This window comes from Carcharodon carcharias, chromosome 26 (assembly GCF_017639515.1).
Source record: "Carcharodon carcharias isolate sCarCar2 chromosome 26, sCarCar2.pri, whole genome shotgun sequence".
In the NCBI taxonomy this organism is placed as follows: Eukaryota; Metazoa; Chordata; class Chondrichthyes; order Lamniformes; family Lamnidae; genus Carcharodon; species Carcharodon carcharias.
In genome coordinates this window covers 21,968,226-21,992,156 of record NC_054492.1, presented here as the reverse complement: position 1 = coordinate 21,992,156, position 23,931 = coordinate 21,968,226, and the positions used below count along the sequence as shown (strand labels likewise).

At 44.0% G+C, this 23,931-nt stretch overlaps 1 protein-coding gene across 1 annotated transcript in view; it reads right to left on the bottom strand.

The window, feature by feature from the left end:
- Positions 1–2,304: 2,304 nt before the first annotated feature.
- Positions 2,305–23,931, bottom strand: part of gatm (glycine amidinotransferase (L-arginine:glycine amidinotransferase)) — a 39,712-nt gene continuing 18,085 nt past the window's right edge. The window contains exons 4-9 of the mRNA XM_041174679.1: positions 16,507–16,697; positions 12,846–12,983; positions 11,769–11,933; positions 9,183–9,246; positions 7,262–7,378; positions 2,305–5,454 (exon numbers count right to left, since the gene is read on the bottom strand). Coding sequence (XP_041030613.1) covers positions 5,342–5,454; positions 7,262–7,378; positions 9,183–9,246; positions 11,769–11,933; positions 12,846–12,983; positions 16,507–16,697 — 788 coding nt within the window. The 3' untranslated portion in view covers positions 2,305–5,341. The remainder of the gene's footprint in view (positions 5,455–7,261; positions 7,379–9,182; positions 9,247–11,768; positions 11,934–12,845; positions 12,984–16,506; positions 16,698–23,931) is intronic.

Below are 23,931 nucleotides of genomic sequence, written 5' to 3'. Positions count from 1 at the left end.
TCGTTTAGGTAATATCACCAACTTTAACACTTATGTGTTCTTTTGTTCTGTTGTCTGTGACATCTTTTGATGATCTGCTTCTATCACTGCTTGTTTGTCCCTACAACCACACCAACCCCCTCCACTTCTCTCCCCTGACACAAACCCACCTCCACCACCACCCCCCCCCCCACCCCGCCACCCCCCACCCCCACACACACACACACACCTTAAACCAGCTTATATTTCACCCCTTCCTTGGATTCACTCAGTTTTGTTGAAGGGTCATGAGGACTTGAAAAGTCAACTCTTTTCTTCTCCGCCGATGCTGCCAGACCTGCTGAGTTTTTCCAGGTAATTCTGTTTTTGTTTTGGATTTCCAGCATCCGCAGTTTTTTTGTTTTTATCAGCAGTGAACAGTTGGTTTTCAGACAGGAGGAAGGCATATAGTGCGGTTCACCAGGGAGCCATGAAATGGCCCCTGCTTGTCTTGATATTTATTAACTGGGGTGCACAGGACACAACTTTAAAATTTGCAGATGACACAAAACTCGGAAGTATTGTGAGCTGTGGGGAGGATAGTGATAAATCTCAAAAGGACAGACAGGTGGATGGGTGGACAACTGGCAGATTCAATTTAATGCAGAGAAATGTGAAGTGATTCATTTTTTGGTGGAAAAAGCGAAGAGACACAACATAACAAAAAGGGTAAAACAGGGTTAACGTTTCGAATCCGTATGACTCTTCCTCCTGTCTGAAAACCAACTGTTCCCTGCTGCTCTCTGTTTCCTGTCACTCAGCGAGGAGGGGTGCTATATTTTTAATGAGCTGATCAATTCCTTAAATAATTTGGGCAACAAATTAGTCAAATAATGTCAAATGAAGAAAAGCTGTACGGACTCAAAATGTTAACTGTTTTACTCTCCATAGACGCTGCCAGACCTGCTGAGTTTTTACAAAATTTTCTGTTTTTATTTCAGATTTCCAGCATCCGTAGTATTTTGCAGTTATAAAATAAAGGTACAATTCTAAAGGCGGTGAAGGAGCAGGGAGGTATGTGTCGAGGTGGTATGTGTGCATAAATCATTGAAGGTAGCAGGGCAGGTTGAGAGAGCAGTTAATAAAGCATCCAGTATCTTGGGCTTTATAAATATGGACATAGAGTACAAAAGCAAGGAGGTTATGTTAATCTTGCATAAAATACTGGCTCAGCCCCAGTTCTGGGCATCGCACTTTAGGAAGGATGTTAAGATTAGAGAGAGTGCAGAAAAGATTCACGAGAATCATTCCAGGGATGAGGAACTTCAGATATGAAGATAGATTGGAGAAATTAGGACTGTTCACCTTGGAGAAAAGAAGGCTTAGAGATTTGATAGAGGTATTCAAAATCATGAGGGGTCTGGACAGAGTAGATGGAAAGAAACCGTTCCCATTTGTGAAAGGATCGAGAACGAGCTGGCACGGATTTAACCTGATTGGCAAAAGAAGCAATGGCAACATGAGGAAAATCTCTTTCACGCAGCGAGTGGTTAGGATCTGGAATGGCCCTGCCTGAGAGTGTGGTGGAGGCAGGTTCAATTGAGGCTTTCAAGAGGGAATTGGATTGTTATCTAAAGAAGAAAGATTTGCAGGGCAACAGCGAGAAGGCAGGGAAGTGGCACATGGTGAATTGTTCTTGCAGAGAGCTGGTATAGTCACAATGGGCCAAATGGCCTCCTGTGCTGCAGCCATTCTATCGTTCAGTGATCCCCCACCATCGTGGTCACATGTCTGGCCACTGATTCGTTCATTTCCCCAGAGCCATCAGGGTAACAAACTGTTTGGGTTTAGTGTATGGAGGGGGCCTGTCCCGGGCACAGTCTTCAGCCTGCTCATTGTCCGGTGGCTGCTCACTCCTGGGGTTATCTATTGCCTTTTACTCAGGCCGTGGTTCCTGGGCTCCGGCTATCGCTGTAGCCCCGAAGATGCCAGGACTCCGAGCCAGACACCTGTGCCGGTGAGGTCCAACTGTTCCGGGGACAGACCCCAGAACAGAGATTCTGCAGATTAACCGCATCCAGAACCCACTCTCAGACCAGCTCCCAGCTCTGCTGCTCCCCCAACTCAGACTGGATGAAGGGATTGGCAGTGGGATCACCCCTTCTGGGTGCCGATAATTCCTGTCAAATTCAAAATGCCCCTAACAATGGACGGAACGTGTTCCTGTCTAAAAACTCAACCCTTCAAAATCGCCCTACTCCCAACTCGAGCCCAATGCTGCCATTCAGTTTCTTAAATCAATTTTAACTGACTTTTGATAATTTACCACAGCCAAACCACCAGAGATAAAATGCAATAGAGCTTTTATTGGGAAATAGCACAAGTTAAAAGTAGATGCATGGTCATTCAAAATATTGCAGCAAAATACGAATAAACCATTGAATTATTGCCATTTTAAATCTAATGTTCACAAAAGAAATGCCAGAATTTCAATACATTTGTCATTTATTCTGTTTTTAGGGAACAGTGTTTTGCACTATTTCTGTGGTAGCTGAATTCTAATAGTCACCGGGGTTAGTTGTTCAGATTTTTGCATCTGGGAAACATTTAGTTCCCAGACACAAGGAAAAAGCCTGGGGAATTATGAATCCAGGGTAGTGCCTGGTGGATATTGCTGGCAGTTGATAATCTGGGTTTTCCCCCAGTGGTTGTGTCTGACGCAGGGACAGAAATACTCATTTCTTCTCAAAAATGCCAGGAGGCTCGGAAGAACTAGGTATCAAACCCTGAGACTGCTCAAAGCAGCAAAAACCAGAGAACCAAAGGATGGAAAATCCCTCTAACAGGAAAAACAGGCTAGGGGTTTGATCTCACCAAAAGTTGAGACCAGTGGTGCGAGACAGCAGCCAGAGTCCCTGAACACCAATGCCTGTTACTATTCCTCAGGCTGCAGCACCCTCTCCTGGGCTTATGTTTTATAAACCCTCTATGGATTCTCTGGATGTCTATGTATAACAGTGAAATTCCTGCTGAGAGAAATTTTAGTTCCATGAACACCATTTTTATGATTTCCAAACAGAAAGTTACTGCACAACTTGGAGCTTTGGGCTGTGTTTGAGGAACAGTACAACAACTACATTCCAGGGTTCAAGTGACTGCATCATTCAAACAAAACCTAGAAACACTTTAAGACTTACAACAAATTAAACAAAGGCAAAAATCAGAGGCATTCCAGTCTTATAATCCCTCGCTACCTTTTAAAAGAGTTTCACATTGAGGAATCCCATTCATGGCTGATTGCAAATACTTTCCCTGTGTAATCCCCAGTCACTTTGAGATCTTCGGCCGAGTGAGATGTCTTTGTGAAGCACCAATTATAACAGAAGTAATTTGTCGTTAATACTGTCACTCAGACTGATGAAGAAAAGTTTTGGCTCTTGAGCACCAGGTGGGGTACGTACAGACAGTTAAAGAATTTGTGGTGATATGCTGTACTGTGCCAAATCATTTGCCTTGATATAACTGCCAAATGACACCTGAGACATGTTTTTTTTTAATGGGCAATACATAACTGCCAATTCATACCTCAAATATAAACATGGTCCTTGTTAAAATTCCTGTCAATTTAATAAAAATATAAAATGATCCAGTGCAGTGACTGGCCAAATTTCCAGTAACGGGAATGACAACAGTAAGCTGAGGACCAGGTAATAGTCTCACAGTTACCCTGAAACTACTGCTGACTCAATAGAAATTGAAATGCCACATTCATTAGAAGAGAAGGAAATGTTTGGAAGATAGCCAGAGGACCTCTGTTGCAGATCACAAGTGAATTTTAAACATCTCCTGAAGGGGAGAATGATGAAAAAAAAGCTTGAAATAGCAGCTTTTAACAGGAAGGCACTGTTCAAAAAAACCTACAGTTCATGCATGTGCTTGACCAAAATGAATCACCATGTGTTGTGTTTAGGTTTAGACCTAGTTAACGTAAGAAAATAGGAACATGAAGAGGCTATTCTGCCCATCAAGCCTATTCCATCATTCAACTAGGTCAATTCATATCCTTGCTAACAAAAATCTCACAATCTCAGTTTTGAAATTTTCAATTGGCCTCAGCCTCAACAGCTTATTTTGGGCGAGAGCATCCCAGATTTTGACCACCTCCCAAAATGATTAATTTTGATCAGGAGAATGAGGAGAGGCAATAAAACCAAGAGGGGTGAAGGAACAAAGAGACTTGGGGGGAGGAGGTGTACTCACACCAATTCTGAAGGAAACAGGACACGTTGAGAAAGCTGTTATAGCACCATTGGATTTTTTAACAGGTACGGAATATAAAAACAAGGACATTTTGCTAAAGCTTTATAACACCATTTAGGACTCAGTTGGAGTATTGTATTCAGTTCTGGGCACCACACTTTAAGGAGGATGTCAAGGCCTTGGAGAAAGTTCAGAGATTTACTAGAATGGTTTCAGGGATGAGGCATTTCAGTAATGTGGAGAAAGTGGAGAAGCTGGGATTGTTCTCCTTAGAGCAGGGAAGGTTAAGAGGAAATTTAACAGAGTTGTTCAAAATCCTGAAGGTTTTGATAGGACAAATAAGGAGAAACTGTTTCCTTTGGCAGAAGAATTAGTAACCAGAAAATATAGATTTAAAGTAATTGGGAAAAGAACCAGAGATGACTTGAGGGAAGAGAATTTACACAGTGAGTTGTTGCAATTGGGAATGCATTGCCTGACAGGGCGATGGAAGCATAACTTTGAAAAGGGAATTGGATAAATACTTGAAGGACAGAAATTTTCTGGGTTATGGAAAAAAGCAGGAGAGTGGAATGAACAAGATAATTCTCTCCAAGAGTAGAGAGAGACACACAATTGGGCAATAGGCTTCCTGTGCTGTATCATTCTAAAATTCTCCCTTCGTGAAGAAGCGTTTCCTGACATTATCCCACTGAATACCCTAGCTCTAATTTTGAGGGTAATTTCCTTGTTCAAGATCTCCTCAGCGGATACATTTTCTCTTTATCTACCCTAGCAAATCCTTCAATTTTCTTAAACGTCTCAATCATACCAATTACATGTAAATATATTTATATATGAACATACGAATTAGAAATGGGAGTAGGGCCTGTGTTTTTAATTAGTGTTTTATCTTCTAAGCTCATGTAAATACCGGAGTAGTCTATGCAGCCTGTCTTCCTAATTTAACCCTTCTTAGCCCCGGTATCGTTCTGGTGAATCTACATCTCCAAGGTCTTGTCCAGGTGCAGTGCCAGAACCTTTATATAAAACGTCCATCCCTTTGTATTCCAGCCTCATTGAGATAAGGGTCAATATTCCATTAGCCTCTTTGATTTCTCAATGACCTGACTCCCTGTAATACTCAGTCAAAATATGATTGGAGGATGCCACGACGACGGATGTCACATGTCCAGCAATGAAAGCCCCCACCCAACGAATTTGCATGACGGATGTTGACTTTAATTGTTTCAATTCCTGGAAAAGGAAAAAAGAAGATTTTCTAGTTAATAGTGGACTCATCTCCGGATGTCTCCAATACATCCAAGACAGCTCTGGCAACATTTCATGCAAGTCCCTTTAACAGGACACCGATGAGCTTTACATTCAGATATGTAAATTTGCCAGAAATTTGTAGGATTATAATTTAGGTGGGTGACTCTGTGATCCTTAATCCATTTGAAAAGTGGGCCTTCATCCAAAGCAATTTTAGAAATACTCTTACAGAACAGGCATTAGGGAAGGTTTAAAAACCAGCCGCTCTATTTACTTACATCTCTGAATATTGGCAAGGAGAAGCGAACTGTGGCCATTTGCTCCAGCCTTACAGTGGCTTTGCTGGCTGGCTGGGTGAGTGTGTTTACCCCACTGATTAAGGACAGTGTAATTCTACTCCCTGGGCTCAGTGCATACAGCAATCAATAGGTTTGTATTGTCTATTCAGAGTAACCAGTACTTAGGACAGGATCCTAGGCTGCAATATGATGAAAGGATTCCTTTACTTTAAAGGTGAATTGTGTATATTTGAGGGCTATTTCTAAGGTATAATCTATTGGGAGGTTCAGGATGTGTAGGTCAAGGATAACACAGAGGCCTGGGAGAATTCCAAGCCGAGATTCCGATCAAGGGGTTCTGATGGTTTGAGATGCTTCCTGACTTTGTGTCGAGAGCCACAGATTCAAGCAGAGTTACTGAAGGTGAGATCCCAATGATGCTCACCTTGTACCTGAGGACTGAGGTGCTGACCTCAGCCTATTGATGACTCTTCACTGGGCTCTTGCTGTAAGACGCTGCAGATGGGGGTCAGACTTTTCCCCACTCACGGCAAGACATGAAGAAAGGAAGGCTACGGGTTTATGGTTTTCACAAAAAAATGGAAAGAAAATATTTTGTAAAAGTCTTGGGCTGCCATTTAGCATTCATTCACAGGATGTGAGCATCACAGGCAATGCCAATATTTTTTGCCCATCCTTAACTGTCTTTGAGAAGGTGAGTGGTGAGTCACCTTCATAAACACAGTTGAGTGTCTTGCTCGGCCATTTCATAAAGCAATTATTTCAAACCACATTACTGTGGGTTTGGAGTCACATGTAGGTCAAAACAAGTAAGGATGGCAGATTTCCTAAGGACATTAACAAACCAGATGGGTTTTTATGATAATCCAGTAGGTCCATGGTCACCATTACTGATACTATGTTTTTATTCCATATTAATTAGTAAAAAGTAATTTTAAAAACTTGCATTATTATTATGAAGTTTTCAGCAGCATTCTGTGTTCTCTCTCTCATTTAACTGCTTGTGGCTTGGTGCCAATATTCAGCACGTTTACATGTCCTTTCTTAATGTTTAACAGTCCATAAGGCAGCGCTGTTTAGAGTTTGAACTGTCCAGGCTAATGGTCAGTCAGTTGGACCAGCCACTGAGGAATAGAGCAGCAGGTCAATAACCCCCAAGCTAGTGTTATCAGTACGCATGAATGGAAATCAATGGGTAGTGAGGAGTGAACTGTAGGCTGTAATTACACTGAGTAAAGTCAGGAGTATAACACACTCACCATAACTCCCCCACCCAAAACTGTGGCAGGTCGTGGAGCATGGAACTCCGTAAAAGGGCCAGTGAATGGGGCCGTGTTCACAAATACCAAGTACCTGGGACTCATTGCAGGAGGTTTAAAGTTCCTGATACTGACCCAAATGCAGAAAATTCCCAATCAACATATCTGCGTAGGTGGAGGCATTGTGCATTTTAATTCAAGAAATATAAGTAATTGTGAATGATAAGTTACCCAGTTTCTCAAACATCTTAAGAATTGTAGTCTCATTACTTTCAACCATTACTCTCTTCTCATCCAACATCAGAACGTTCATGGATAACCATTTGGATGACATCCACAGGGGATGATCTGCGGGGAAACATGAAATGCAGCATTATCACAATCTCGTCATATTGCATTCCATTATAATCTGCATTCTTGGACAATATTATTTTAGAGATTTAACTTATAAATTGGCCATCAAGAAATTTGTCATTTTCTTTTAAAAACGGGGCATGTTCCCTGTATTTTGCCCCTGTCTAATACCAGCTCGTACACCAGCACCCTGGTCCTCTCTCCTGTAAAATCGAGAAAGAGGCCCTCATGGCAGAGGTCACATGGCTACAGCAAGCCAGACAGGACATGTAGTGCTGTTGCATTTCAAAACCCAAACAATCTGTGTACACACCTTCTCCTACACCCCCACAGATAAAAAGTCTCCCAATGCCACTGTCCATGTAAATTAATGGTACAAATTCAGGCCTGGTCAGCATGCTAACAGTTCAGGCCTAGTCAACATACCATCACTCTGATGGGAGCCAATAACAAACCATCTGAATAATCACTGATTAGAAAACCTAACCCACGGTCTCTAAAATTAGTATTGACCAGGGCTTTGGGTCAGATGGTGACCAGGCTTGGGCACAGTCCAGAGCACCTCAACAACAGTGTGAAATAACCCAGGGCTGGACTCACACTGCCTGAGTACGGCGGAGTTGAGTTTCCACTTTAGGCACAACCAGCAGTCCGAGCTCAAAAATGTGAAAGTTTTCCAAATTGATTTTGATTCAAGTCTCAGCTCAAACACATTTGCATAATCACAAGCATAAAATCATTCATGAAGCAGCACAATCAACCAGTGCTATGGAATACAAGAGAGTTTGCTGTGAGCCCCTTTAAAATTGACTTCACAAACAGAGGGTTTGGGGGGAATACATCACAGTCTATTTCAAAAATTAAAACACCTCCTGCTTATGGACAGACAGCAAGAAAAATGAGATATCACAATCAGTCTGCCTCTCTCCGTTGTCCACACCAACTATACAGAGCCATTCATTAGTTTCATTGGTTTACAGTAGTCAGTTCTTATAATTAATATTTAAAAGTTTTAAAACACATCTTCCTTGCACTAAAAAATATTTTTAAGAGCCTTCTTTGGAGGTTTAAAAACGAGTGCAATTAGCGGAAAATCACCATGGCGATTAATTTAACTTGAGGGTGTGGCCAGTTTTATGGGTTGGGCCATCTTCCAGTGTGATGCTTTTTAAACCAGTGCAAAAGATCACAGAGACTCAATTAGCGCAGCACGTAACTGGCGCTTGAAATTCCGCAATGTTTGCACTGGTTTGACCGATTTCAAGCCAATTGCACCAGGAATATGACACAACCTAGTGGAAAAACTACTATTGCGTTCTAACCCAACTATTGGACTTGGCTGTCCCAAGGTCATTTCTTAAACCAAGTGGCAATAATCTAGAGGCCCCAGGCTAAGGCCCGGACGACATCAGTTCAAATCTCATGACGACAGCTGGCAGAATTTGAATTCAGCTAATAAGATCTGGAATTGAAAGCTAATCTCAGCAATAGCAACCACGAAACTATCAATGATTGTCTTAAAAGCTCATCTGGTTCAATAATGTCCTTTAGGGAAGGGAATCTGCCATCTTTGCTTGGTCTGGTCTACGTGTGTCTCCAGACGCACAACAATATGGTTGACCCTTAACTGCCCTCTGAAGTCACTTGGTTCACAGGGATGGGCAATAAATATTAGCCTTGTATGTGACGCCCACATTCCATGAGCAAATAAAGAAAAACAATAATCTTATCACATTAGTTATTAGGTTGAAATGTTCATGTTTTTTTTCTAATGTTGAAATGGTGAAATAATGTTTACCGTCAGATATCAGAGGAGTTGGCGGAGAGACGATCGTCCAACCAGCCTTCTTGAAAACATCAATCTGAGAGTTAAAGAATGACAAGTCAGGCAGTGGATAACAACTTTTATCTTTCCCAGTCTGAGCAAGATGTAGGCACAAGTTCTGAGAATGAACTGACTCTGGACAGATACAAACTCCTTCTTCAGTTTGCCAGCAGGATTCCCTTTTTAGCACAATTAACAGAGACAAGAAATTGTCTGATATTTTTTCACAACCAGATCCACAAAGACAACATTCAATTCTATTTTGGTCACTTATTTTCTCTCCTTGGCCTCCCAGCAGATTCCTGAGTAAAATCTCCACCATTCAGGCACTGCCAAGATAACCCTTTGCCCAAAGGGAGTGGGTGGAATATAGGGTGTCTACCTGCCCCTATGGGAGGTGGGTGGTATATAGGGTGTCCATCTGCCCCTATGGGGAGTGGGTGGTATATAGGGTGTCTACCTGCCCCTATGGTGGGGTGGGTGGTATATAGGGTGTCCACCTGCCCCTATGGGAGGTGGGTGGTTGTATAGGGTGTCTACCTCCCCCTATGGAGGGTGGGTGGTGTATAGGGTGTCTACCTGCCCCTGTGGGGAGTGGGTGGTATATAGGGTGTCTCCCTGCCACAATGGGAGGGTGTGGTATAAAGGACTACCTGCCTCTCTGAGGGGGGTGGTATATAGGGTGTCTACCTGCCCCTATGGGAGGTGGGTGGTATATAGGGTATGCATCTGCCCCTATGGGGGGTGGGTGGTGTATAGGGTATCCACCTGCCCCTATGGGGGGTGGGTGGTGTACAGGGTATCCACTTGCCCCTATCCTCCTGTGACCAAGACTGCAAGGCACTGGAAATTCTCTCCAGTGTTACAGTCACAAAATAGACGAGTGGAAAGCTAATATTTACCATTCTGACTCTGAGAATATTATCTAAGTAATTTTGAACGTGAACCTTTATCATTCCAAACAAAAGCAAAATCCTGCAGATGCTGGTAATTGGAAATAAAAACAGAAAATGCTGGAAATACTCATAAGGTCAGTCAGTATCTGTGGAGAGAGAAACAGAGTTAACAGGCAGAATCTTCAAAATGACGGGCGGTGATGTTGGGACACCAGAGTTGGCTGTGGGCCCGCCGAACTGTCAAAGGCCTGTTATGGCCATTAATAAACTAATTAAAGCAATTGTCAGGGCTGCCCATCCACCTTTCAGGTTGTCGAGGGGGCAGGTGAAGAGCCCAGGCGGCCTTCACATTTTTCATGAAACCTCATCCACGGGTGGGATGAGGTTTCATGAAGTTTCATGAAATTGAAAAAGGATTTTTAATGAAAATTCATAAACATGCCCCAGCTCATGTGACACTGTCATGTGAGGGGACATGTCTGAATAATTTTATTTTTTTATTTTTATCATCTTTAACACTGAACTTAATCTGCCTGAGGCATGGAACTGCCTCAGGTAGATTTCTGTGCTCTTTCGTGTGCAGGCCCTGACTCTCCCTCCTCCCTCCCTCCACCCCACCCCCACAACCCCCCGGCCGCACTGGAGCGCACAGCACTGGGTGCGTGTCACACTGGGCGGACATTAATTGACCCGCCCATGTAAAATGGCAGCATGCGCGATCGGCTCTGCGTCCGCCTGCACCCTCTCCCGACAGGGAGAAAATTCTCCCCAATGCTTCAGGTCAATGACCTTCATCAGAACTGTGAAAGATCACAGAGCTGAAACATTAACTCTGTTTCTCTCTCTCTCTCCACAGATGTTGCTTGACCTGCTGAGTATTTCCAGCATTTTTTGCTTTCATTCCTTTATCATTCTATTTCCTCCCTAACCTTTAAGAGCAGCGGGATTGGAGCTGTATCGATGATCACCCCCACCCCACTCCAGCCCCCACCCCCTTCACCAATCCCCACCCCCTCCACCATCCTCCAACTCCTCCACCATCTTCCATCCCCCTCCACCATCCTCCGCTCCCAACCTCTTCCAACCCCTTCTCCACCCCCATCCCCTTCAACCCCCTCCTCCCTCTCCACCCCACTCCACCATCCTTCACCCCCCAACTCCATTCACCCCTCCATCTCCCCTTTCACTCCGCTCTACCCCTCTCCACCCTCCTTCATCCCCCTCCACCACCCTTCACCCCCCTTCACCCTTCTCTAACCCCCTCCACCTCCCTTTAGCTCCCCACTTCCACCACCACAATAGAAATCTTGCACTGCAGAATTTGGAATGGAGTATGGTTGTTTCATTATCTCACAAGAGGAATTTCCTCATCAAGTGCAGGAAACAGACAGTTTAATGCAGAGAAGATGCTGTAAAAAGGTTATGGACCCCCCCACCTTGTATAGGAGGGTCAATATCAGAAAATCCCTCAGTATTTTAATTTCTTCAAACAGAGGGACACAGCTCCAGGAATGAGACTCTCAGTTATCAATTATATTGAAATGTATTAGTCTGGTAAAGAGCAACAATGTGAAGCATCAGGAGTGAAAAACAATGACAGCATTTATCAGTTCCTAAATCCTTTATCAGAACTAGAAGGTGTGGCGTTTCTCAATAATCTTACTTGGTGACAGGGGCGGTCTGGATTCGCTAATACCAAACCGGGTCCAATGATATTGAAGGTGGCATCAATATGCATGGGGTTCGGATCCTTGAAGGAAATGGTGTGAAGCCTGTATGTTGGCGCAAGGTGTCTCCGCATCCACTCAATCCCCAGGTAATTAGTCACCTAGAAAATGGAAACAAGCCCATCGTTCACACTGGATCTCAACCTGTCGGAGTTGTTAATGTTTAATATTGTATCTAAAAAGCGAGACAGTCCACAGGTTATGGTCACAGCCCTGACTTCAACGGAAAGAATTAATCAGAAAGCGTGAGTTTATACGCGGGGACAATGAGGCTGGGCAGAGGAAATTAGGGAGACAATGGTATTGCTTAAAAAAGAGACATGTAGAAGCTTTCAGTCTTGTACTCGTCAGGACACTTCACAAGAATACCAATATAAGGGGAAAAAATAACTTTTACTATATGAGAAGAAAGTGCCGATTGGTTGGCAAGTGGACTCTGATTGGTAGAGGCATTGCCATGGAGAATGCACCATTTGCTAAATAATCCTCAGTGTGCTAAGAATTACGCTGACAACCAATTTAAGATTGTCAGTCAGACTTGACACATTTGTGTGCACTGGAAGCTACATATATTAATATTCAGGGCCCTGTTCTTTGCAGACAGAAAGAACATATACACACATTGCACCTGTTTCAGCTAAACAAAATAAATGACAGCCATTCGCTGACTCATTCCTCATGGCAATGCCTTGACTAATCAGGGTCAAGCTGCCTGGTTTAAATTTCAAACAATACTTGGCAGTTAACTGTCAGTCACCATCAATGGTGCATTCTCTATGGCCATGCCTCTACCAATCAGAGTCCATTTGCCAGCCAATCAGCACTCTCTTCTCATTCAGTATAAATTTTTGTTTTCCCCTTATATTGGTGTTCTTGTGGTGTCCTGATGAGTGCAAGATGAAAAGCTTCAACATGTCTATTTTTTCAGCAATACTCAAGTTCTGTACCACCAAATGACAATGGGACAGTACCTTGAAGGAGGTGTGAAGGACTGAATGATGTAGAGTACCCACCTGGCTCCTTTGTGCAAATATATCCCTCCCAGCTCTCATGAAATCAGCAGCATCAAAGCACGGTTCAAATTCGGTGGTTACAAATTTCCCTTCTGCAGCGAGTTTGTGTCTGTCCTCCACCGAATGAATGGGGTAACCCTGTAGCAGCAACATTTATTCTTCAGCTCCAAGATCGCAGCGTAATAAAATCAAATTTCACAATCAATCAACATGGCTATTGCAGGGGAGGAAGGCCATTCGGCCCATTGTGTCTGTGCTGGCCCACTAAAGAAGCAGTTCAATTAGTGCCATTCCCCACCTTTTCCCTGTAACCCCTGCACATTCTTCCTTTTCAGATATCAGTCCAATTCCCTCTTGCATGTCTCGATTGTGCCTCCTCCACACTCTCAGGCAGTGGATTCCAGATCCTAACCGCTCACTGTGTGAAAAAGAGTTTCCTCATGTCGCCATTGCTTCTTTTGCCAATTACCATAAATCTGAGCCCTCTGGTTCTTGACCCTTCTACCAATTGGAACAGCTTCTCCATACCTACTCTGTCTAAATCCCTCATGATTTTAAATGCTTCTATTAAATCTCCTCTCAAGCTTCTCTTCTCTAAGGAAAACAGACCCAACTTCTCCAATCTATCTTCATAACTGAAGCTCCTCACCCCTGGAACCATTCTTGTGGATCTTTTCTGCGCTGTCTCTCTCTAAAGCCTTCACATCCTTCCTAAACTGCGATGCCCAGAACTGGACACAATACTCCAGCTGAGGCTGAACCAGTGTTTTATACAAGTTCAGCATCACCTCCCTGCTCTTGTACTCTATGCCCCTATTAATAAAGCCCTAGATACTATATGCTTTATTAACTGCTTCTTCCACCTGTCCTGCCACCTTCAATGATCTATGCACATATACACTCAGGTTGCTCTGCTCCTGCACCCCTTTTAGAATTGTACCCTTTATTTTACATTGTCTCTCCATGTTCTTCCTACCAAAATGAATCACTTCACATTTCTCTGCATTAAATTTCATTTGCCAGTTGTTCACCCACTCCACCAACTTGACTATGTCCCTTCGAAATTCTACACTGTCCTCCTCACAGTTCACAGTGCTTCCAAATTTTATATCGTCAGCAAATTTTGAAACTGTGCCCTGAACACCAAGGTCTAGGTGATTAATGTATATCAGGAAGAGCAAGGGTCCCAACACTGACCTCTGGGGAACTCCATTACAAACCTTTCTCCAGCATGCAAAACATCCATTAACCACTACTCTCTGTTTCCTGTCACTCAATCAATTTTGTATCCATGTTGCTGCTTTCCCTTTTATTCCATGAGTTCTAACTTACCCACCAGTCTGTGGTGTGGCACTTTATCTAAAGCTTTCCAGAAGTCCATGTACACCACATCAATGGCATTACCCTCATCAACCTTCTCTGTTACCTCTTCAAAAATCTCCAGCAAGTTAAACATGTTTTGCACTTAACAAATCCAGGTTAGCTTTCTTTAATTAACCTGCATTTGTCCATGTGAATATTAATCTTGTTCTTAATTATTGTTTCTGGAAGTTTACCCACCACCAAAGTTATACTGACTGGCCTGTAGTTGCCAGGTTTATCTTTACACCCTTTTTTGAACAAAAGTGTAATGTTTGCAATTCTCCAGTCCTCTGGCACCACTCCTGAATCTAAGGAAGACTGAAAAATTATGGCCAGAGCCTCTGCAATTTCCACTCTCGCTTCCCTCAACATCCTTGGATGCATCTCATCCGGTCTTGCTGCCTTATTCACTGTAAGTACGGAAAGCCTATCCAATAACACCACCTTATCAATTTTAAACCTTTCTAGTGTCTGAATTACCTCCTCTTTCACCTTGGCCTGGGTGGCATCTTCTTCCTTGGTAAAGACAGGAGTGAAATATTCATTTAATACCCTAGACATGCCCAGCCTCCACATATAAATCCCATTTTTGGTCCCTAATCAAACAGATGAATTAAGAACAGGAGTAGGCCATTCAGCCCTTCGAGCCTGCTCTGCCATTCGATAAGACCATGGCTGATCTGGCTGTGGCGTCAACTCCACATTGTGTTGACCCCAAATAACATTTGACTCCTTTGTTAGTCAAGAATCTATCAACTCCACTCCTCCTTTTACCACTCTTTTACTATTTATATAGCTATAGAAGACTTTTAGATTCCCTGTTATGTTGGCACCCATTGTCTCTCTTTGTTTCTCTTATTTCCTTTTTCACCTCCCCTTCTAAACTCAGCCTGGTTCTCGGTTGTGTTATCCACCTGAAATCTGTCAAAAGCACTTTTTCTTCTTTATCTTAATCTGTATCACTTTGTCATCCAGGGATATGTGTTGGAATACACGTGGGAATATACCTTGTCTGTGCCTTAACTCTCTCTTCTCTAAAGGTAGTCCATTGTTCAGGTGCCTTTTTTCCTGCCAACCTTTCGATTCAATTAATCTGGGAAATATCCATTCTCAACCTATTGAATTTGGCTTTCCCCCAGTTAATTATTCTAACTCTAGATTGTTCTTTATACTTCTCCATAGTGAACCTAAACCTTATGACACAGTGACCACTATTCTCTAATGTTGTCCTACTGACACTTGATCCACTTGGCCCAACTCATTCCTGAGAAACAGGTCCAGCAGTGCCTTCTTTCTCGATAGATTGGAAACATACTGCTGTAGAAAATTTTCCTGAACACACTCTAGGAACTCTTGCTCCTCTCTCTCCTTTACACCACTACTATCCCAGCCAATATTTGGAAATTAAACTCCCCCGTTATAACTGCTCTATAATTCTTAGGAATACTTGCAGCTTTTCTCCTTGCAGCAAGAAGGAAATCTCTGTCACATTTACTATCAGACATTGAATCAACAATATTTAAAATTAATTTAAATTCCTGAACAAACACAGAGTTTACTAAGGGATCCTATTCTTCATTAGAATCCCAACTCCAGTGGGAAGATCACCCCTCTGTTCAAAACAAAGGTGGACAAATCCATTGAAGGGTCTGGGGAGGGAGGAAGGGAGAGAGGACTTTGGCCACAATGATTATGATAGAAAATTCATTATGTGAAAGTCTAGTCCTGTGCACTCTGGACTCTATCTGAATTTCACGCAGTATTGACTGCACCACTTCTGCTGAATCCTTAATTTTTAAAAATTCATTCATAGGATGTGGGTTTCGCTGGCTGGGCCAGCATTTATTGCCCATCCCTAGTTGCCCTTGAGAAGGTGGTGGTGAGCTGCCTTCTTGAACCGCTGTAGTCCATGTGGTGTAGCTACACCCACACTGCTGTTAAGGAAGGAGTTCCAGGATTTTGACCCAGCAACAGTGAAGGAACAGCAATATTTCTAAGTAAGGATGGTGAGTGACTTGGAGGGGAACTCCAGGTGGTGGTGTTCCCGTCATCTGCTGCCATTGTCCTTCTAGATGATAGTGGTCGTGGGTTTGGAAGGTGCTGTTGAAGGAGCCTCGGTGAATTCCTGCAGTGCATCTTGTAGACGGTACACATTGCTGCTACTGTGCATCGGTGGTGGAGGGAGTGAATGTTTGTGAATGGGGTGTCAATCAAGTGGGCTGCCTTGTCCTGAGGAACAGTTTAATGGTGTGAGGAATAGTCACTTTGATGCAAACTGTCCATGTGAGTCAATGCTTACCATGTCATAGAGTTTGTCAGACATTTGTGGTTTAGGAGCAGTTGTCCACTTTGCTCCCCGCAGAAAGTAATCCTTGATGAGTGGCCGGTACGCTCTGTATTCAAAAAAGCGAGCACGCCATGCCATTGGTGCTTCAATGATCTCGTTCCCAACCACCAGCAGTATATCTCTTGGCATAGCTGCATACATTCCTGAGGAGAGGAAGTTATTGTCAGTACAACATAATGTGATAAATTCGTCTCAGCCAATATCCAACATAACAGTGTCTGGTTCAGAAAATGTAGCAGAATTGGGATAGAGGGAAGGGATGGTCCTTTGTGCTCATCAAGGTTATGGATGTCAAGTCCCCACCCCACCCCTCCCCAGTGTCATCAGTATCAGTTCCCATTCTAACATTAGGATTACGGTTCATTTGTATGCCTCCTCGAAATCTTGGTGAATGACCCCAACGTTGTTTCAGTTACTGAGGAACACAGGCCACAAATGTCCCAAGTGTTATCTACAGCCTGTCCAGACTCAGCAATCAAAAAAGACTAATGGAATGCTGACCTTTATCTCTAGGGAATGAAGGCTCCTCTATTCAAGAATGGAGGGAGACAGAAAACAGGAAACGACAGGGCAGTTAGCTTAACAGCTGTAGCAGGGAAATTGCTGGAATCTATTATTAAGGAGGTTATAGTGGGGCACTGAAAATCTCAATGCAATCAGGCAGAGTCAACATGGTTTTGTGAAAGGGAAATCATGTTTGACTAATTGATTGGAGTTCTTTGAGAAAGTAACAAGCAATGTGAATTAAGGGGAACCTGTGGATGTGGCATGCTTAGATTTCCAGAAGGCATTTGACAAGGTGCCACATCAAAGGTTGCTCAGCAAAATAAGAGCTTGTGGTGTAGAGGGTAATGTATTAGCATGAATAGAGAATTGGTTAGTTAACAGGAACAGACAGTAGGCATAAATGGGTCATTTTTGGGTTGGCAGAATGTGACAAGTGGAGGGCCACTGAGGTCAGTGCTGCGGCCTTAACTATTTACAATTTACATCAATGACTTAGATGAAGAGACCAAATGTATGGTTGCTAAATTTGCTGATGACACGAAGATAGGTAGGAAGGAAAGTTTTCAAGAGAACATAAAGAGTCTACAGAGGGATATAGATAAGATAAGTGAATGGGCAAAAATTTGGTAGATGGAGTGTAATGTGGGAAAATGTGAACTTGTTCAATTTGGCAGGAAGAATAGAAAAGCAGCACAGCACAACTGAAGACAAGCAGCTGAGACACTGAGAGAGATCCCTCCATCACTCTCTCTCTCTCTCTCTCCCTCCCTCCGCCCAACTTGGAAGTTTTTGGGCCCTGTCTGCCATTGTTTGACTCTCTATCTCCATGTGTGGCAGGCAGAGATTTTAAAGAAAGAACTCAACTCTACAGCCGTGCTTCCACAAGAAAAAATAGATTATCCACCTGAAGTTTTAAATCACCTTGATACTGAAAACAGAAGAGCACCAGATTCAGCTTGCAGACAGCTCAGCCAACAAACTACAGACTGTGAATTCCTTTTAACTTTTATGGGCTCCAATTAGGCCAACTTATCCTTCCCATCTGTGTGTGTGTGTGTGTGTGTGTGTGTGTGTGTGTGTGTGTGTGTGTGTGTGTGTGTGTGTGTGCGCATGTAAGTCAGTGCATATTTTACTATTTTACTTAGATTAGTTTCTGTATAATAAAGTGAAGCTCTTTCTTGGTTACATACTTGGTTCTTTTATGGTCACAGTGTGTAAACAGTTAAGTACTCACTGAATTGGCAAGTATATCCCTTTCAAACAAAAAAAAACCTGTTGCAGCCAAACGAGGAGAGGGAACATGGAGGAGCCACTTGACCCCTCCTCACCTGGTCCTAACAAAACATTCAATGACCCATCCCCTACTGCTCTCTGTGGAAGACAATTATTTTACATTAATTGTTTTAGTTAAAATACTATGAATACAACTGTATTTTCTTCCCAAAATGTGATGGGCATCATCATTAAACCAATCATCAAGTGCATCCTTACAATGCTTTTTCACCATTTATCATGTCTCCATTTAATATTGTTATGTGTGTGGAAAAATTCATGAAGTCTTCCCACAAATCAGTGTGTCAGAGTTACAATAATCCCAACAGTTATGTTTGAATCCCTCACTATTACCCCTCGGTGTCATTACACAAGACTTAGGAGCAGGAACAGACAATTCGGCCCATTGAGCTGGCATCCAATATGATCGTGGCTGACCTTGGGCTTCAACTCCAATTTCCTGCCCACTCCCCATATTCCTTAATTTCCTGAGACACCAAAAGTCTGTCTATCCCAACATTAAATATGAGAAATCACTGATCAAATCCACATTCTATTAATCCATTCTGCTCAAAAGGGAAACAGTTTGAAGAAGGTATATTTTATGCAAAGTTTTTTTCTCATTTGATGAAAAAAATGATTGTTATAAAAATATGAATATACATACTTTAGAAAACTCATTTCTTTACCTCTGATAGAGACCCTACCCCCGGATGAATAACTGTGTGCAAGGACTCTTTGTGGAGTCCAACTGTGTGGAATGGCAAATCAGAAAGTACCCGGAGCAGCTCCCTTGAAAGATTTGGGGACTGAGACCGGGAGTTCAAACAGGCCTTATACTTTTCTTAACCTGCCCAACCCCAGAAAAAGTTACTTTAGTGCTATGGGGTGGATGCTGAGACGCTGGAATAACTGCAGCAGCTTAAAAACAGCAGCTTTCAAAGTTTCCTGCTGAGGGTCGACTCTGCAAATATAGACATGCTCACCGGGACTCTCGTCCTCATTCCTGATTGATTAGCTAAACAAGGAAAACATCGCTGTCACTGGAAAACCTGTTTTTTATTAGCACTGAGCGATAGAAATATGTGTGGAATTCTAGATTTCCAGCTTGTTGCCCAGTGTAAGATTATCATTTGAACAGTTGGCCATTATTTGCCAGTCCACATCAACAACTTATGCCTGTGTTTTCAGTGCACAGCGATCTCAACCCCAGGCAGGGATCTGATGACTTTCTGGACGCCCTGGATTCCTCACTCCCCTTCATTGTTCCAGCTTGGAAAGTTATGCTCTGAAATTCAGCTTGAACTTTCCATTAGGAGCTGGCTGCTGGAAAATTCACAACTGAGCTGTTAATGTAAATATTTTTCACTTAGTTACTCAACAGATCAGCTGGTTAAACGATTATACGGAGACCTTACACTTCATTACCACCTAGACGGACAACATGGGAACACCATCACCTGGAAGTTCCCCTCCAAGTCACTCACCATCCTGATTTGGAAATATATCGCTGTTCCTTCACTGTCACTGGGTCAAGATCCTGGAACTCCCTCCCTAACAGCACTGTGGGTGTACCTACACTACATGGACTGCAGCGGTTCAAGAAGGCAGCTCACCACCACCTTCTCAAGGGTAACCAGGGATGGGCAATAAATGCTGGCTTAGTCAGCAACACCCACATCCCACAAAAGACTAAAAAAAAAATTATAATGTTTATTAACAAGATACCAAAAGTATTTATTTCTTTCTACCTTCAATTGAAATCTATTTTGTTTTTGGACATATTTATTTGCCTTATCTTACAGATCAGGGTGCTCACACTGAAGGAGAAATCGCGCTAAACAGTAGGAGCCACACTAACTGGAAGTATCTGCAGGACCCTCTGTTTCACATTGGACCATCCCCACCCAGACAGACCTATAATTAGAGCAGAGAATTGCAGAATTATGGGGATTGTAGTCAATTCCGCCCGGTCTTGATTGGATTGGATCCTGCTGCTGCTGCTTTTAGCTCCTCGCCCCAGGAGATTCGCTGTCACAATTTTGTCCCGTTCGTCTGTCTTGTGCCAGCCTCACACATCCGCTGCATCTCGACTGCCAACCGCTTGGTGACGTCCGTCCTCCAACTAGCCCAGGGTGACCCCTCTTTCTGCTGCTGTCCACTTTGCCCTCGAGCAGAGATCTCTGTAGCTTTTCAGCTCTGATCGAAGGTTTGAAATACTGACATTGTGGGTGGAATTTTCCATCCTGGGACTAAGCCCAGTGGTGGGTTTGGGGAGTGTTTCCCACTGTGGAGCCCGCTAGGAATTCGTGCTGCATCATGCATTCATCGTTCATTAATTATGCAGCCGAGGGCTTCCTGAGGTTTTGTGTCACGGGGCAGGTTGCCTGGTGCGCTCCCTGCCATCAAACCCGGGAGCCGTATTTAAAAGGTGCCCAGACTTCCAAATTACCCAACCTTCAGGGAGAAAGGGACAGGGGAGCTCCAGCACCCAAAGTTAGTGATGCCTTCTTTGTGCAGGATAGGTTAACACCGCAGAGGAGAGAGAGAGAGAGGGAGAAAATGGAAGGGGGTCAACCACACCTGAAAAACTGCACTGGCTTCGAGGAGCGGGCAGCTCGAATGGGAGGGGTTAATAGGGACAGAGCCTGCGGAGATGGAGAATTCAGTGAGCGGCCTAGATCCGGGAAGGATCCATGCAGATAATCACACAGGAACCTCAGGGTGATGAATTCCTCCTGTTGGAGGCAGCTCTTCCAGTCACCTGCTCTCTCCTCTCTCACAGGTGCCAGCAGGAGGAGGGTGAGGCTAGAAGGACCCAAAGCCCAGTCCAGCGGTCAGAGAAGCCTGGAGAGGATCATGGATGAAGCAAGTGCACCTCTAGAGGTGTCACAACTGTCACCAGCACCCCCTCCACCAGCCCAGAGACACACCCTAGTGGGTACCAGATCTAATTTCGAAGGTTTCTCACATTCTAGTTGTCACTTCATGGACGTGTCCGCAGCAGGAGGAGGCAGTGTCAGCCAAGCTCACTGGCACTTAGAGGATGGCTGGGGAAGAGGCATCTGCAACTTCTGATTCGAATGAGGGGCCTCTGGAATTGGCCATCCACAAGAAGCTGGTGAGGCGACAAAAAGCCATGGCACCTGAGGGATAGGAGTTTGGAGCCCTCAACAGAGCGGCACATGAGGTGGAGGAGTCCGTCAGACTACTGGCTGATGAAGCGGTGCCGACTTGTGCACACATCGAGGTCGCCATGGGGAGGGTGGCAGAAGTCATGGAAAACTTGGTGCAGCAGATTCTGCTGGAGATGTGGGGCAGACCTGCATTCCATTGCTGTAGCCATGGGTGAGCTTTTGCTATGGTTCTGTGAGAGAGCGTGGGGCACTTGACATGCCTCCAGGTGCCCCTTCCCATCAAGGAATCAGGCAGGAGCCTTCAGACACCCAAAGGGAAGAGGAGCAGCAGCTGGACACCCCTGGGACCTCCACTCAGGACTCTCAGAGGGTGTCTGGCCCTTTGGAACCCCCCCCCTTGTCTGCCACCCCTCCAGCCTCGATCTCTGTGACTGCAGAGGGAGCAGCTGGCCCATAGCAGGACAGTTAAAGTAAGCCAGGGCCCTCTAGGCCTCGGGTGTCCAGAGGATGGCTGCCAAGGTTGTCCAGGACAGCAGGCCCCCGCACCTGCTGCAGATATTGGGGAGAACCGGGTTGATGCAGATGTGTTCTGGGCTGATGCGATTTCCTGCTGGGGGTGTGGACAATCGAGGAGGTGGGTGGGGAGGGGGGGAGTTGGTGCCAATCGAGTCGGACCTTCATCTGCATCCCATAAGTGGGGCGCAAATCAGGTTCATGCTGGCCTCTGGCAGGGATCACGACCGATCACGGCGGGCAGGAGCAGGGGGCTTTATTTTTGATTTTAAAATGGTTCAGCTCCATGAGGCAGCTCTCCCCGCGCATGCATGGACCCTTGTGCTTGCCCTCCTCCAGCCCCCATGCCGGCAGCGCGGAACCCTTCGGCACACCTTTCACGCTGGCCGGCCGTTAACTGGCCTGTTGGCGTGACAACGCAGTCAGGGCCAATCGCAGGTGGTGGGACTGTCCCCCAGCCGCTCCCAGACCCGCCCGCCGCACCCGCCCAACAAACTGAAAATCCTTCCCCTTGTTCTGAGCTGCTGATAGTTAGATGGAAGATGACAAACTGAGCTTTGGAGCTGCACAAGGCAATTTTACTGGTTCCTCCAGCTAGGCAGGGGGTTGGGGGGGAGGTGGAAGGGGTCATGTCACATGACTCCCATCCCTCCAATTTGGCTTTGGCAATGGCTGTATATTCCTTTATCTGTGTTCCTAAGATTGTTAATTATCCAACCATTAGGAATTGCGAAGGAAGGTGGCAGGGCTCTTTGTCCTAGCAGACTAGTACACTCCAGTAGCCAGGCCTAGCTAATGAAATGTAGATGGCCTTGGTATAATTCCTTTTGAATTTTGTCTCTGCAGCCCACAGAGTCATTAGTGTCTCTTCAGAGATAACAAGGTGCAACTTAGCTCCATTACAGACTGAATAATTTTGGCAACAGTAAACAGGCTTGTTGTACTCCTCTCTTCACTTGAAACATGTCTGATTGCCTATCTTCTATCCTGATGTTCACTATTTGGTACCAATATAGACTCTGGATAAATCTCATATCTTTACTGTTAATGTCACATTTCAGCAACATGTCTGTTAGCTTTTGGTACTAAACACGATTGAACCCTTTTTCATTGTCTATGAAGCATATGTAATTGTTTTTGTTTATTTCTAGATATTTATTGAAGATTATTCTTAGGTTAATTATTCCCGTTCTTGTTCCACTCAAGATCTTAATCCAGACTGTGTTTCCCCAATTTCTGCTACAAATGTGCTATTATTTCTTTCTATTATGGTTTTCAAAATCAATTTAATGAGATGACTCATTAAGTTTATTGTTAAAAGCTGATTGATTGCTTTCTATTGCTTTAGGTTTCTTGGGTATCTTAATGAATAATGAATGTCTCACGTCACTTGGAAAGTATCCTTTGGTCTATAGACGATCACAAATTCCTGTTAAAACTTTTAATTCTCTTTCTCCAAGGGCTTTTAGATGTTCTGTTGTTGCTTCATCGACACCTGGATTTTTTCCTGTACACATCAATTTTAAAAAGTCTTTACCTTTGGCATCTCAATGTTTGGTCCTTCATTTGCATCGATATCTTGTGGACCCCCTCCATTTGGATCATCGTACAATTCTTTTTATCTTTTTGCTGCTGCATCGAACATATGAACATACAGGTTAGGAGCAGGCATAGGCCACTCGGCCCTTTGAGCCTGCTCCGCCATTTAATAAGATCATGGCTGATCTGATTGTAACCTTCTGCGTACCCCCGATAATCCTTCACCCCCCTTGTTTATCAAGAATCCATCTACCTCTTCCTGGAAAATGTTCAAAGACTCTGCTTCCACTGCCTTCTGAGGAAGGGAGTTCCAAAGACTCATGACCCTCTGAGAGAGAACATTTTTTCTCACCCCTGTCTTAAATGGGCATTCCTTTCAAATAATATTTTGCCATTTTTCTCTTTTATG